The 17134-nt window shown below is 40.7% G+C and overlaps 1 protein-coding gene across 1 annotated transcript in view; it reads right to left on the minus strand.

Annotated features, from left to right (window-relative positions):
* The window catches only part of malrd1 (MAM and LDL receptor class A domain containing 1), an 81270-nt gene that overhangs the window by 29303 nt on the left and 34833 nt on the right, over nucleotides 1-17134 (minus strand). The window contains exons 29-30 of the mRNA XM_064332837.1: nucleotides 10705-10950; nucleotides 9326-9483 (exon numbers count right to left, since the gene is read on the minus strand). Coding sequence (XP_064188907.1) covers nucleotides 9326-9483; nucleotides 10705-10950 — 404 coding nt within the window. The remainder of the gene's footprint in view (nucleotides 1-9325; nucleotides 9484-10704; nucleotides 10951-17134) is intronic.

The following is a 17134-nucleotide window of genomic DNA, read 5'->3' on the forward strand; positions in this document are numbered from 1 at the left end:
TTCACTAATACGTATTTTCACAGGCTGCTGAAACACCATTGAATCACAGGATGAATTCCATTAAGGTCATGTTATTTCAAAAGGCATTCATTCCGCTCTTTCATGCTCTCTGAGTTTCGGAGGTGATTCGGCTTCTTACAATATGAAAATTGTTCAGTCATGTTCGAATTGAACTACCACATAAAATCGCTCAATTTCAAAGCTTTCTGTACTTAATGTCCATTGCATCTTGTGTCAAGACCCGTCCCTATATCTCACATATGTCTGGCACATACTTTCTGTATGAAGACACTACAAATATGCATGAATGACTCCTTGGATCAGTAAACATTTTTTGGGGATTAAATATTGTTGATAGTTTTCCAAAACTCTGAAAGATTGCTACATGTGGGTGGATGGAAGGGTGCTGAATTTATCTCATATTCAAAATAATCACATATAGTTGGGGAGAAATAATCTTAAAATAATTGTTTTAAATGATCATTGATTTCAGGGACCCGGCATACAAAGAAACAGGTAAACAAGGATTACTTTTCATACACAGGTGATACGATCTGAAAAAGGACTTACTGTAATACGGTTTCATTTGGAATGGAATGACATCACCATTGGTCACTGCAGTAATGTGTAAATTCAACTGAAAACGTCTACCTACCCTGATTGGACATCTGCATTGTACCTGCAGTCTACATGTCCACCCCACCCTTAGTCTTTAGTCTCACTTAAACTTACTGGCAATCGACGACATGATGGATTGCAGCCCCATTTCGCCTACCAGACCACTGCAATCACTGCCTAATTGGAACATTGCTGAAAAGGAGGTTATATGGATTTCATATATTTCACTGATTGAAACTCTAATAAGGGGTTGTCATACACAAATACAGATTTGTTAGCTTCTTCCTTATCCTGCGCTTCCTCATTATGCCAATTAGACTGATTGTTCAGCCTACAATAACACCAACCAAATCAACACAACTATTTCAAATACAGATGCCTACACACCTAGATATGGGTATAGGCTGCACAGTATTCAATAAAATAATTTAAAATATTTTAAATTGCAAATTAAAATATTTAATTGCAGATACACTGAATATAATAAATAGTGTTCAATAAATAAACAAATATTATATATTGAATATAATTTTAATGGTTTTCCCCTTATGCATCTCTAATTTTAGTATACCTGAACTCTGGGATAGCCAAGAAGAGCAACTTTAAATCTTGTCAAAATAAAGAGGTTGTCCTACTTGCCTGAGTCTTTTTATAACCATCAGGATATATGTGCAGAGTGTGTGCATTTTTCTAGTTTAAGTGCCAAGCAGAGGTGCTACAGCATTTATAAAGTGAAAAACCAATAACCATGACTCCAAAGAGATTTTTAAGTACTCATACATTATTTTTAAACAGAAAAAACAGTTGCCAGGATAATTCCAACAGTATTTACACAACAGGATATTTAAAACGTTGCATACTTGTCCTTATAACTTGTTTTTATTGTCTGAAGTATGTCATTTGATGCTTCTGTCACATTGGAAACAAGTGCTGCTAATGCTTTTGTGCTATCCTCTGGGCAGAAATTGCATTGGATGGTGTATATATTCTTTTACCCAAAAATAAAATCACTCAATCAATAAATCAATCAATCCATTAATTATGTGTTGACTAGTGTATACTACCAAGTCATTTAGGTTAGGTTCCATGCTTAATACCCCACCAAAATACAGGAAATCCTCAGGTTAAAGGAATAGTTTACTAACTACTTTGGTACTGCCATTAGATTTGAAAGGGTGGCATGGTGGTGCAGTTGGTAGCACCGTCGCCTCACAGCAAGAAGGTTGTGGGTGTGGAGTTTACATGTTCTCCCCATGTCCGCATGGGTTTCCTCCGGGTACTCCGATTTCCTCCCACAGTCCAAAGACACGCAGATAGGCCAACTGGAGACTCTAAATTGCCCATAGGTATTAGTGTGTGAGTGAATGGTGTGTGTGTTCCCTGCAATATATTGGTGGCCTGTCCAGGGTGTATTCCTGCCTCACGCCCGATGCACGCTGGGATAGGCTCTAGCACCCCCCGCGACCCTGCTCAGGATAAGCAGGTATAGATAATGGATGGATGGATTAGATTTGAAAGATTCAATGGACCAGATTTAATGGTTTTAATTTTCTAATGCCATTTTCTGCAGTACCATGCCAATTTACAAAGCAGCCAAAACTATGTAAAAGAACGTTACAAGAGTTACTATATGCATGCCACTAACAGGGTAGCAATACATTTAGAAGACTAGAAACACTGTATATTTGAATGTGCTTTTGCAACATATTCAAATAGTTTATATGTTTGCTGTTATTTAATTATTTTTTAACATTCATGTACAGTACCCCTGATATTGGCTTGTTTGTTTGTTGTATGAGCCATTAACAACACAAATGAGCAATATGCATTTCCCTCTGGGGACTTGTATTTGTGTAAGATATTAAAACAATGAACCAATTGTTTGAGCCCACTGCTGCATGCTAGCACAAATTAGATTATCACTCTACCACCATAAGAGTGATAATAAGTGCCTATAAGATCATTATTATGTAGTTAAAGATACTTAACTGTACAACTAATACATTTTGCAAATATACTTATCATAAATATACTTATTTATCATAAATAACACAGCCAAGGAATCAAAGGAAATTTAAGAAAGGGTTTGGGGGCAGGGGATTTCCAAGAAATAAATATTCTGCATAAATTTCCCCCAATGCCCCACTACACTAAATGTGCTGTTAAGCCAAAATCCAATTTATATTCATGGTCCTTTATTTTATGGGACCACTAGCAGCTGTTATGCAGTCAGTTCACCTTCAAATAGAGCACGTTCCATTTTTCTCTCTCCCCTCCCACCCCCCACATTTCTATCTTTGAAGAAAAATGTTATGAAACTGCTATACTTATAAATTAAACTCTAGAGCAAAAAAAACAACCCATGACAGAAACAAGCTGTTTTGATGGAATACTAATTGTGTTCACCAGTATGGATTTACTTTGGAAGCAATTAAAAGAAAATGAATTAACTTGACCTCATGGTACAGTACATTTTTCCAATTTAAATCTCATTTGACATACTTCAAGGGAATCCGTGTCTGTTTTCTGAAACGTAGTAATCAGTTTCATCTTGCTGTGATAGTTTCAAGAATACAATATTCAAAGGATTAAGAACTGTGTTTATATAACACACCATACACCATGAAATATTACCAACACTGTTTTATGTATGTGACTTCACATTCTGATATCACGCCAGAGACAGTAAACAGCAATTGGGTCTGTGTTACTTGTTACTTGTACTGTAGCACATAATTTGAGGTACAAAGGTAAGAAAAACAATGGGCCAATGGGCACAAAATGTAAGACAGCCAATTTTTATGATGAAGTGTCGACATATTACATCAAATTGATTTCCCTGTATGGATATATGGACATTGGACACGGTAAACATATTAAACAGCTTCATTCTATTACTGCCTTACATTGTATTCAGCTGCTTTGGCAAAGCCGAAATTGGATTTGCAATACAAACAAAATGATATATTACGAACACAATTCCCAGATATACCATTTACCCCTCAATGTATAGAACACGTATCTAGCTACAAAAAGATAAATGACAAGATGATACATTTCTCTTCAGCCCCCACACATTGCATTGAAGATGGTTTTCAGCAGGAAAGGAATGAGATCAGTTTACTCGGTTACCACAGATAATTATTTGTATTTTGAAATTACAAGACTGACTCTGAAATGAACGTGTCCTACTGTGAATACAATCTCTTAATTTAACCGGGTGGAAAAAAGGGATGAAGTTGATGAGTAAGGAAACTAATTTGTCGTACGAATCATGCACACTGACCCTTGGTTCAAGTAAGGAAATGATCAAATATATTTTCATCCATTCTCATTGAAAACAAAACTTTAAGAGATTTGTGTGCCCTGTAACAGGATTAAATCTATCAGGTTGCTGTACAATAATAGTCCCTTGGGATAGGGACTGCTGGTGTATCCTTGTGCCCTGTCAATAAATTCTGTCATAAGTTGTATCAGTTGCATTATAATGGATGGAAAATATTTGTATAGTGCATTCAATCCTCAACGTAGTTTAGAGTGAAGGGGCAAACTGATGTAATATTTTAACTGTATGAATAACCTATGCCTATTTGCAGATAAGGTGTTTTTAATTGTGTATCAAAGTAGCTTTTTACTTTAAAGTAGAAACCACGTTTCAATATACAATTAAAGCTAGCAAAGATCAGGTCTTCAAATTTGTGCTTTTCAGGAAAGTTTAAACTGCAAAATCTGTGCTTATTATTTGAGGTATGCCCCAGTAGAGAACATAGAGCAGTATAAACATATCCATACATTTGTATAGGCAAATGTTGCATAAAAATGAATGATGACAATGAAAATTGGTAAGTTAGTGTATTGTGTGAGATATTAAGGCAAAGTATGATCCTCAATCAACCAAAGGGAAGAAATGAACAGCAGCTATCTGTTTAATGGGAAGACTGCTGCTCATATATTTCAATCTCACAAGCCACCAGTGATAGACCCATCAAGCCTGCTGCCCTAGGATTATAGACTTTCTGTGGTTGAACGTCATTTCAAATTGAAAACTGGGGAAAAGAATAACTTCCCTTATTTCTAGTCTTGAATACCAGTATGAAGTAAAATCTAGCCCTCTTTACTTCCTGTAAGTTCACAAAAAGACAAGGGTCTGCATGAAAAATACAAGCTCTCAGATCAAAGAGTATCTCTTTGCTGTTGGACAACTGCACTAATTACCACACAACAGATGGGCACATTCACAGCCTGAACTCGTTCAAAATTGTCTAAATTCCCTCAAGGTTTGGAACCGAGAAAACCGTGTGCATCCAATTTCATTCAAAATATGACTACCCTTAACTGATGTATCACAACATAACCTGTGTTGAGTTTTTTTTTTAATAAATGAGATTTAAACATGCGGGCCCATAAAGAGACTGAGTGAATTAAGGAGTAAAATAAACACATATTTCAAACTCCTGAACTTGTTCCGGTGTGGCGGCTACTTAGCTGGAGACCCTCATTTCCTCTTCTTTTGTAGTGGGAAATGCTGTCACCATACAGGTTGTCATTTGCTGTGATAATTACACGTTCCGTGAATGACGGCTTGTGAAGGGAGCTTAGGGCACCGGTTGCCAGGAAGCATAAAAGGACAGCCCCCACAGAGCCTGAAATCAACTTCAGAGGACTGGCGTTTAGCCTGTCACGACAGTTAAAGATGGTCTCTTCCTCCCAAAGGCTTTGTAGCACTCTGCACCAACAATTAGTCCCTCTCTCTCTCTCTCTCTCTCTCTCTCTTTTTCTGTATAGCGTAATCACCTTTGAAGCTAAGCTATTGACAGGAGGGTGAATGTTCATCCTTTACTTACATACTAAAAGAAACAAAGACTGACTGCGGCTCAAACAGGGACAAGGTCAATGATTTTGCTTAAAGGTCAATGCTTTTTGCTTTTGCATTCATGCCTGCAGGAACCACAAACCATATTAGCCAAATCAATGAAAATGACAGATAGAACTGGGAAATGCAAGTGGGAGTGGGACAATTTACTGTATGGCTCATTTAACTGAACTGATTGCATTCTATACTTTACCCTTCAAACATGCAAAATAATGTTTCAAGAAAAATAACAAGAGAAGACAAGGCTAGATGCGACATAAATCACAATGACTTGCCGGAGATGAAACATTGTATGTAAGGCAGACTTGCTAGATAAACTGGTACAATTATAAGATTTACAAAATGAGGTGAACTAAAACAATATCAAATCAATAGAGAATAGAATTGAATAGGGGAATGGAAGCAGCATGCTTATGAAGCAAGTTAAGATATCTTGCAAGGAAGCACAAAGAAAGGAATATTACTTGACGGAGAGTATCACAAGAATGCATTCTGAGGAACCAATTGATTGGATGAAAACTATCAGGAAGCCCTCACATTCAATCCTTTGACATTTATTGACTTAATCAATAAGGTCCTGGGAAACAGCAAGGAAGGTCAACATGCATGCGGAAAAGTTAAACTGGTTTCAATGAAAATCCAAAACTTGGTTAAATCCAAAACTAATAAGGAGCTCTTCTGACCTCAACCATTCACCTTGAGAATTAAACATGTAATATTGAGTGAGACAGTATACAGGGAAAACAGAGCAAAGAGGAACACAAAATAAGTCAAATTTAACATTACACAAGATGCATGTTTATCTGTTTTTTTCCCCCTTACAATAAATATGTTACGAAAAATCAATTTTCTTCCCCCTTTGCAGGTATTGCATCTCTGCGGTTTGAAACTGAATTGCATTACAACTCTTACTCATTTTATTTTCAGGAATAGTAATACCAAGTTTAATTCAGTCGATTGTAATTTGTTTTACTGTGCATTTCCAGTGAAATTGCTATTTTGATTGTCTTGTGTACTGTAAATTACTCAACATATATGGATATGGATAATGCAAAATGGTAGGAGAAGGATCAGGAGTAGGTGGAAAAAGGAGGAGGAGGAGGAGGAGGAGAAGAAGAAGAAGAAGAAGAAGAAGAAGAATTTCTGCAAAATTGGCAAGCACCAATTTTAGGGAGTCCAGCTGTGTGTATTTCCCTCACCCCCAGGAGGACAGGGCCAGTTTAACAACCCCATTATAGTGCCTAATAAAACGCCTCTAAAATATTTACGGGGGGTTGAAGCCCAAAGCCCTTGGCAACCAGGAGACAGATGGGGGAAAGCACTCAGTCTTTAAAGCAGAGAGTCGTGCAACTGTACACAGCAACACCGTGACATTCAGGGTCGCCTCCATGCCTTTCTTTAACTACAATAATGAAACAGTGCAGCATGGTAGAACCATGACCTGAGACTGGCAATATGCTCTCTATGGTTTCCTTACAACTGCTCAATTCTTGAAAATGGTTTGAAAAGAAAAATTCTATGTCATCAAACATTAGTGGATAATAGAGGTGATAGAGGTCATAGTATCATTCACAGGAGCATAGTCCTGTATCTGAGTCTGTCCTGTTATTGCCAGTACACACTGACCCTTGACCTGCGGACGAGTAATGTATGTCCTTACCTGAAGGATAACTGTTTGAATGTTGACAATGGAGGAATGTGAGCTAGATCACTCATGCATCTCTAATCTGACACATTGCATGGTCTGCACATGTCAAGCCGCATGCCAATGGACTAGACCTCACAGGAACGTCCCCGGATGTTACGTGAATATTTACACATATAAGGCAATTGGTGAAGATTGTGGAGAAAGATATTGCATTAATACTTTGCTGATCTGTAAATATAGAAATGATGAGTTTTTCTTGGAGTCATAAGAGGCAAGACATATTCATGAAATATTAATGAATGGTCGAATTCATTCAATCACTCATGAAATATTAATGAGTTCATTCATTTGTTCGCCATCAAACCGGCAACCCGTGCCATTCACTGAAGTACAAGCTCATGCCAGAGTTTGGTTAATTCAGTCTCATAATCACTTTAATATTAATACTTCAATTTAATATTGCAGTCCCATCTGTACCGTGTGACATAGCCTGGAAGCTAGTGCTCCGAGCGTACTTAATGACAGCACAAGTAGCCACTAGCCTCCTCATTCTTCTGACAAACCTCAAGGAAATGGCAGACCCGGGGGTGGATAACTACCCTTCGCTGTTTTGACCAAAATGTAAAAGCTTTGCTTTAAAACCGCATGGTGGTTTTTCAACCTGCTTTGCAAGCTCCGCTCTGAGCTCCTGCCATGGGAATTCTTGTTGTAATGTGTCTCGAAAGGGGGAAAGGGTAAAGAAGCTGTGATAAATGATAGTCCCATCCGCTCATCGAGGAATTTAGAGGTTTCTACATCTTTTCTGAAAATGAGTTAACTTAAGAATGGGCTTTGCAGCAGCTTTTCGCTGCTGTAATCACTCATCTATAACTTAAAAAAATCTGTTTAAATTATCTCGTGTGCACAACACAATACGAAAGAGCACTGTAGCATTGGCTTGTGCGTGTTTCTGCGATTTGAAATCTCAAAATGATGCAATCTGCAGATAGCCCACTTATTACAGGTTAGTGTAATTATGAACATGCATCATACTGTATGTGTGCTGAAAATAGACGCCCTCTGAGGTACCGCCCTCGTCTGCCAGGGGTTCTGCCCCGGGCACAGATGGGCCGGTCAGACTTGGCCTTGCCAGTGGGCAGCACTAATGCCCCTCACCACTGAGCCTCCCATAGACACCCAGCACAGTGACAGGTGTTTGGCCTGGCCCGAGGATATTATCAACAACATATTGGCACAGCAGTAGCTCCAAAAAAAAAAAAACGCATTTAGAATTGCTGTTCAAACAGCCAATCGGTTATTAGTTCAATTAGAAGAGAAAGGTAACCCTGGCAACAAGTCACCCACTTGAATCCTGCATATTGAAATGGCTGATATGCTGATATGTAAAATGTGCCAGGGCCTGCATGCTGTGCTGGGCCTTGGTTCAATGGCTGCTGTAATGATAAGGGTAACTATATGACCTGGAGAATGGGCTCCCTCCCAGGGAGGGTGTGGTATGCGCAAGGTGCTTTCACACGATAAACATAGGGAAAATATGACAAGGGTGCGTCATGTAATCAATAATATGAATTTAAAGTGAAAGAGACTACACAATTAACCTTCAATGTATCTGTTCTAGTGAGATTGCGACATTTTGCAAATTAACACTGAGTAGAAAGCAATAGACCCCAGTTCAGCTGAAACAGTCATCGAGAGAAGTTAGCATGGCCCACTTGCACTCGCAAGAATTACAATGTGCCATACTACAAAGCTGGTATTGCACTGCCATCACTGCCATCACAGCACTATTAATTTCATAGTCAATTCTGTATTAAGTTATTTCACAGAAACTTGGTGCAAAGCCAGCAGTAAACAATCATGATTAGGGTCATACTCAGGATTAGGTTCAGTTCCACTTCAATTCAGCCCATTCAGAAAATTAATCAAAATAAAATTTGTCACAGGACAGGATGAGAAATTTTCACAAACTGAAATTCAATTCATTTCTTGACTTGACTGAATTGAAGTGAAACTGACCTAAGCCCTGATCAAACTACCAGTTAAACACGTCGGACAGTGTCAGGGGTCATGTGTGTTTGGTGTGAGATTAAAAACTGAGTAGGTGTGACCTCCTAGACACCTATATAAAGTGCTGTAACCCCCAGAGGGCACGTGAGACATGGAGTGGAGGAGTGGGCGGGGCCTACCTTCACCAGGAGACGAATGGCCCCCGTGGCTTTGGAGGATATGTAGTACCAGAATGTCAGCTTGCAGGTGACGCTGGACTCCTTCCACACGGAGCTCCTCATGTGCGCCTTGTCCCCTTTCAGCCCCACGGGCGTGGCCTCCAGATAGACAAAGTGCCCTGAGAGAGGAAGAAGGGAGATGAGGTCAGATGATGGAGATCTGACTGCTGCCTCCACACCTCCGTCCTGTGGGCGAGCACCTGGATTCAAATCACTGCGGGGTCAAAAGGAGGTGAAAGAGTGACGGGGTCACATGCTTCTTCATTCAGAAACCTCCTTCAAACAGCAGACTCAAAGGCAAAAAAGCTAGACGCCGCTTTCAAAGTTTCTTTGAGATTTGTCTTTTCAAAGCTACATTTTGGCTGAATCACAAAGAAGAAAGTCTTAGCTGATTAAAAATCAGTTTCAGGGCTGCATTGTCACATATCTCCACTTCATTCATCATCTAGAATGAAAGTCAATGAAGTAATGAAGAACTTCCATCAGCAGATGGACACACACGTACTGTACATATACAAGTATTTATTTTTTGCAACCTCTGAGAAGTCTTGAGAAACTAAGAAATCATGCATTAAAAATGTGATGGTCATCATTATACATCTGAGGAAACTGTGATTTCTCTGTAAACGTCCCTTCAGTTATTTTGGCTCCTAAAACGTGTGTATAATCCTCTTTGGAGTTTCCTCGGTGACATACGCTAATTGAAATAGGCAGGCGAGACAATTACCACCTGTTCTCTCATGGTTCTGCACACTTTCCCAGTACGCTACTACAGACACACAGGGCTCTGAATGTTGAAACACGTTAAACAGTCATTGTGGAGATAATATTACTCTGTGGGACAGCCGTCTGTGTGGTGAAGAGTACAAATGCAATTTATGTTAAATTCCAAATAATTCTTTGCTCTGGCAAAACATTCTTCTGTGAGAAAGAATCGTAATTGCTTCTCTCGCTTGCCTGTCATTGAAATGACCAAACTATCTGACTTACCTTCTTGGGTTTACTTTTTTTAATTCATTTTTTTAAATTGACACCCGGCATTGACCTCATTTGGCCAGACACTGTGGATTTGATGAATATATTAATTCAGTGAATTAGATCAGGCCATCGTGCCATCAAAGAGGAGCCACAGAGAAGAGAAAAAGGAAATGAGTCAGACTCCCCCTTGCAGGACATAAGGACACCATGGCTGCAGTGACCTTGCTCAGGGGGCCGTCCCCCTCTGCAGTGTGGGGCCAACCTGGGTTCAGTCCCCCCAAGGCCTGCTCATATGCCAGTGCCCCTCCTGAACACAAGCTAAAGTCCATCTACAGCGCAGCAGCAGGGACTGTGTGCTTTACCTTCCTCATTCTCCAGAGTGTGGTCAGCGTGGGGCCTGAAGCTCTGGATGGAGCCCAGCCCCAGGGTCCAGTCGAAGTTGTCCGCCAGGGAGCTCTTCCAGCCGCAGCGCCCCCTCTCGAACGTGCAGGACGTCCCGCAGTCCCTCTCATCCGTCCCGTCTCCGCAGTCGTCCACGAAGTCACAGCTCTGCTCCGGGCGGAAGCACTTCCCGTTCCCACACTCCAGGAATCCATATGAGCAATACCCTGTGGATTTAAGATGTGCACACAAACATTGATTTTTTATTTAGGTTCACATTTATAAAATACATCATAAGGGCCCAAATATATTTCAGTTGCTGTCTGATGTCCTTCACTTGAGTAGCAGAAAGCATACCAAGCACACACCCATATTCACACACACATGCACAGACACACATACAGAGAGAAATAGAGAGAGGTAGACCGAGAGCGAGAGCGAGAGAGAGAGAGAGAGAGAGAGAGAGAGAGAGAGAGAAAGAGAGAGAGAGAGAGAGAGAATCTGTTCTCACGATGCACATGGAACCTCAAGGTGAAGTCACAATTAGGCATGGATGCAAAATGGGATTCAGCGACTCTGCGAAAAGGTTACTTGCAGATTAAAGCGCTCGTAAGGTCTGGAGGCTAACATGCTGCCATGCATTAGCATTCTCATTCCAAGGCACAACGAGGAAACAGCATCACAGATCAAGCTGTTACCCAACAAGCTGCCATATTACAGCGAGCCAGAAAGGTCACACTGCTTTTAGTGGAATGTAATGTACACAGGAACCAGCCTCATTACAACAAGCAAACCTGAGAAAGGCTGCACAAGCTGACTGCTTGTATTGAAGTCAAAAGTATATGGAGTGGACATTGACATTTCATCTATAGTACACTTGACCGTGACAGACATAATGTGTGCGCAGCAAAAAGCCCTCAGGGGTTTTTAAATGAACAGCATCAGGGATTGGGCTCCATGGCGTTTTATATACAAGGCCAGGGGAAAAACACAATTTGAAAATTTCCAAAAAACAAAAAAATTGACTGAGTCATGAACAGTGACTCTTCTGCATTCATTGAAAATTGATAAAAATTCATATTATTATATATATATTATATAATAATATGAATATATTATTATATAAAAACAAAGAACCTGTAACAGTATGAAAGGACAGCTTGAAAATTGCAAAACAAATCAAGTGAAACTATTGCATTTAAATGATACATTATCCATTTCATTTATAAAGAGGCTTCTGCAGCAGGTTCCAACCCCCCACCCCCCTCCATGCACATTACATTGAGAAGGAATCTGGATTCTTTAGAATGAAACATTCCAGAGAGGTCAGGCCAGGGTAGAATATTAAGCCAAGAGCTGGAGCGTGACAAATAGGGGTGGTCTCAGTAATTAGGGAGAAGAAAGGAATAAATCCATGTTAATCCTTTGTTCTTGTTAAGCTTCAGATGGCCAGGGGAAGACTTTTCCACAAGAGATCCTGGCAATACCATTCCTTTCTTCGCTGGGTACACTACCCGGCACGGATTCTCGGATCAACCTTCAGATCACACGCTTCCAGTCACTTGCCGTCACACAAAACTTCCCACACCACCACCCCCCCGACCCACCCCAATCTCCCTCGCCTCCCAGCCCACCCTGCCGGATTCCTGTTCTTCTACATTCTCAGGGATATGGTGGCTGAGATTTCTGCACTGCCTGCTTTATTAAAAGTGACCGGCTGGGTGGCTCATCCGGTTAAGGCACCGTTCTAATACCAGTGTGCGGATGGACCCCGCAGACTGGGACTGAATCTCACTGGTGGCAGTGCTGAGTGTGGCTGATAGCCCTGTGGGGTGACACGTAATAGATGGCAGTGTCACCCCACAGGGTTAGGGAGGGTTCAGCAGGCAGGGGTCCGGGTCTTATCACTGTCTACCAACACCCCGCTGGCCGTTCAGGCACCCGAAAGTGCATCAGTTATGCTGCGCATGAACCGTCTTCCTCCAGTTAATCTTTGTGCAAGACCGTTTTACGAGCTGCGGTGTGGGAAGAAGTGGCACTCGCCTTCGGAGAAGAGGACACGCTTGTCTGGGCTGTCCCAAATCGACAGCAGAGGTTCCAGCAATGAGCAGCACTGATACGTGCGAAATGGGGAGAAAGCAGGGCACGGGGCATAAAAAACTCAGAATCCCAATGCGCACTATGCCCTGGATTTAATGACCATTCCTGTGATCTTTTTTACTGAGATTGACAGCTGCAGGGTCTTCCCTTTCCTATCACCCTTATCGCTTGGGCTTTCACATTAAAGGCGGCGGATGACCTATTTCGCTCCAGGTATTTGAGAGAGCCAGAAACGGTCTCCTCTAAATGTCTGCAGCAGGCTGCACATACCTGTCACTGTGCCAGTAGCCTGAAGTACATCTGCATTCATTAGGATACAGCCTCCTGGAGGGATATGTAGTTTTCTAAGAAGACATGTAGTCATGATGGATGCCCCTATGCAAAGACTCTGAGACTCGACTGAGAGCTACAGTATGCAGATGTGGTCATGGCGATGAAGGTACCCTGTATCTAACATGTCAATCAAACCAAAGTTAGCCAATGACGATCTTTAATGAGTCACATCTGTCACAGAGTGGCTCAATTCCAGAATCAATTAGAGCAAGACATTATGCTGGTAGGGCAGATATCGCAAGTCATACACTCATAGCATGGGTGGTGTCAAAGACACCTTTAACCAGATTTTTAAAAAAACAACTGTAGTGGAGGGCAGGTGAGATTGCCTTTTAAATATTTATCATTTATCATTTATCATTGATATTATTTAATCTCCCAGAAAGATTCGTCCCAAGGGCAAAAACCAAGGTTTTTACAGTGAAATTACAAAATCAATCATAAACAACAACTGGATTCATGAGCAAGTAAAGGTAATGAGAGTTTTCTTTTTATCGGCTGAACATGATGGGTGGAAACCAGCTGACTGATTTCTCTCTCCTTTGTTTAACTGAAACAGAAAAAAAAAATCACAAATCTGGATAATGACAATGATGAAGAGGCAAATCAGAAATGACAAAAAAGAAAGAAAAAACGTTTGGAAAGAAATAAAGAAGCTCAGCATTGGTCCAGTGACCGAATAGGAGAGAAATGGTCATACTGAAGTGTTCCAGTGAAGCACAGCCAGCTTCATTAAAAGCAGTCATGGGGTCTGTAAGGTTTAACTTGAGAAGTGCTGATTATTGTCGGGAGGAGTCCTGTGAGCTTTATTGTTATGGTCACAACTGAGTGCATTCCTCAGGAGTAGAGCCACCATCACCATGAACACAGATCATTTAACCCGCCTACAGGCAGGGACCTACTGCAGTTGTCCCCATATCACCTGACCCCACTGTGTGCATGTGCGTGTGCGTGTGTGTGTGTGTGTGTGTGTGTGTGCGTGTCTGTGCATGTGTGGTGCTTGTGTACACACATGCATTTGCATCTGTGTGTACATTACTGAATGTACTTTCAGATGGACAAAACACATTTTTACACATTTGCATTTATGTGACCACAATATAATAAAGATTAATAAGACTATAATAACATTATAATAACTCAGCCCACAACAGACTTGGTGAGTAATTATGTTACCTAATCCTGTCATTTAATCTACCTCTGTTCTCTGTGTTTTATTACAGCTGTGGGCAGTGTGTTTAATTTCTTCACAACAGTGCCAGGGTCACATGATACTTTGTGCCTATGGTTAACAGATAAAAGCTGACATGAAATTCATGTTAGGGCAAAAACCCAGTTAGATACACGGCTTACACCAGGGGTCCCCAAACTTACCTGAAAAGGGCCAGTGTGGGTACAGGTTTTTGTTTTAATCCACCACTTAAAACACCTGATTCTACTAATCAAGGTCTTCTTGATCGAAGACCTTGATTAGTTAATTAGTTGAATCAGATGTTGTAGTGCAAGGCTAAACAAAAACCTGTGCCCGCACCATCCTTTGTTGGGTACGATTAGGGACCACAGTTGTAAGGCATGAATCTGAGCTGTTTTTAGTGTAATATGAATTTCCTGCCAGCCTCAATTACACAGCCCCCTGCTTTACAAGAACAGATATAATGAGTGGGAAATCGCAAATTTATTTATTTATTTTTATATGAGGAGGCCTTGTCAATACTTTTGCTTAGAGCCAATAGCCAGATAATTGCAAGATTTTAACTTGCCAGTTCACAACAGCACCATAGCCAAGAGCCAGCTTGCTTAAGTGCAAAAGATACAAATCTCACACTGTTACAGAGAGGTCTCGCAAAAAGGACAGGCCTATGCTGTACAAAACTAACATTGATCTTATTCTGCAGCTAATGTTGGCCTTTGTCTCGCGAAGCAGCTGCCATTGTGCTGCGTTGACTTAAAGAGCATCGGCTCCACAACTGGAACGGTGCAGGGAGTGCACAAAAAGAGCATTGTCTTCGGGCTTCCCAGCCCCGCCCGACTGACCGAGTGCCTCGAGGACAGGCCACACACAAAGAGCTCCCACTCCTCCAAAGAGCATTTGGCAACAGGAGAACGAATAAAAAAACTCTCAGCGCTCCGTGAGCCAGCAAGAATGAACACACTGTTAACTGGAACAGGCAATCACGCTGAAAACGTCTAGACCGAAGACAAACCGTCTAAGTAAGTCCAGTACATTCTTTTTTCTTTTTTTTTTTCTTCCCAGCAAGGGGTTTGGCTTGAAGGAAGAAATCATGAATTAATATGTAGTTTGTTGAATAGAATTCCACAGAATGAGTCCACAGAACCAGACTTAAGTTAAAATGGTGGATGTGCCATACTTTGCTGGACAACCAGATCCAGATAATGTTGCGCACAAGGTGGCTGTTTTTGTTGATATGGAACATATTTGAAATTCATATATTCATATGATATGGAACATATTCATATATAATTCATATTTGCAAGTAGAGTGCATACTGTAGTTACTCAGATTTGCAGCTTCAGCATTACAAAGTTGTAATGCAAGTATTAAATACTGAAACCTGATTTGCATCACATTACTGTATGTCCTCATGTCATCACACAAATCTTATGTACTGTAATATGCAATATTTCAAGTGACGGTGAAAGAAATGAAATACCTAACAAATAATCTTTCATTCTATAAAATGATTACCAGCCTTTTATGTGACCTTAAAATATTACCAATACTTAGTTTGAGATTCACTTGGGTAATTTTCTAGATATAAAGATTTAAAAGTTCCACAAGGTGAAAATCACCAAAAATATTTTTATAATTATTGCAATTAGCTTTGAGGAGGCAAGGTAATTTAAATGTTGCAAGGGAAATAAAAGGGAATGGTGGACAGAGTGAATAACTGGTGACACATAAGGGTTTTCAGACTTCCATCCATCAGGTCATGAGGGGGCTGGGGTCTATCCCGGCATGCATTGGGCAAGAGGCAGGAATACACACTGGACAGGCAGCCAATCCACTGCAGGGCACACACATCATTCACTCACAGGTAATTTAGACTCTCCAATTAGCCTACTGCATGACCGAAGACTGGGGGTGGGGGTTGAACCAGGGCACCCAGAGGAAACCCATGCAGACACAGAGAAAGCAGGCAAACTCCACACAGAAAAGCCCCGGCCAGGATTTGGACCTTGTTGCCGTGAGACACCAGTGCTATCCACTCCATCAACGTGGTGTTGGAACTGAAATAACATCAGCATAAAATAGTATTTTTATATTATATTATATTATATTACATTATATTATATTAATAAAATGACTGTAGCATTTAGTGGTCTGTAGGTGACTCAGCACAGGCCATTCTGCCAGTACTGACATTTCAAGAGATTCATAAAAACAACTTGAAACCAAGAGATTAAGAATCCCCAAAACGACACTATAATTATAACATAAAGGCTTAGATACAGGGTAGGGTATTGTTATTCTTATCAGGTGGCTCTGAGACCAAATCCAGTACAGGGCATTGCTGGTATACCTTAATGCAGTACCCAGCAGTTACACGATGTGTGCCAAATATAAGCAATAAAAGTCTCCTTGGATAAAGGCAGTCACTTATGTAATGTAACAGTCATCCGTCAGGAGCATGGTTATATATGATATACAATACAATTTCATCTACATGCTACATTAAATTCATTTCTCTTTTGGACGAGACCGAAAGACAAATTAATGTAAAACTGAGGTCCTGGCTCCCTGCTCCCCCCATAACTCCATAAAGGGGGGCAGTGTAACATAATCTTCAGAGAGCCTGGACTGTAACTCAGATGTTGCAGGTTTGATGCCAAGCTTGGGAACTACCACTGCACCTTTGAGCACAGTACTTGCTTCAGTAAATATCCAGCTGTATGAATGGATGGTATGTAAAGAATGTAAGCTGTGTAAATGTAAATTCCCAACCTGTATCTTTGAAT

This window comes from Anguilla rostrata, chromosome 4, assembly GCF_018555375.3.
Source record: "Anguilla rostrata isolate EN2019 chromosome 4, ASM1855537v3, whole genome shotgun sequence".
In the NCBI taxonomy this organism is placed as follows: domain Eukaryota; kingdom Metazoa; phylum Chordata; class Actinopteri; order Anguilliformes; family Anguillidae; genus Anguilla; species Anguilla rostrata.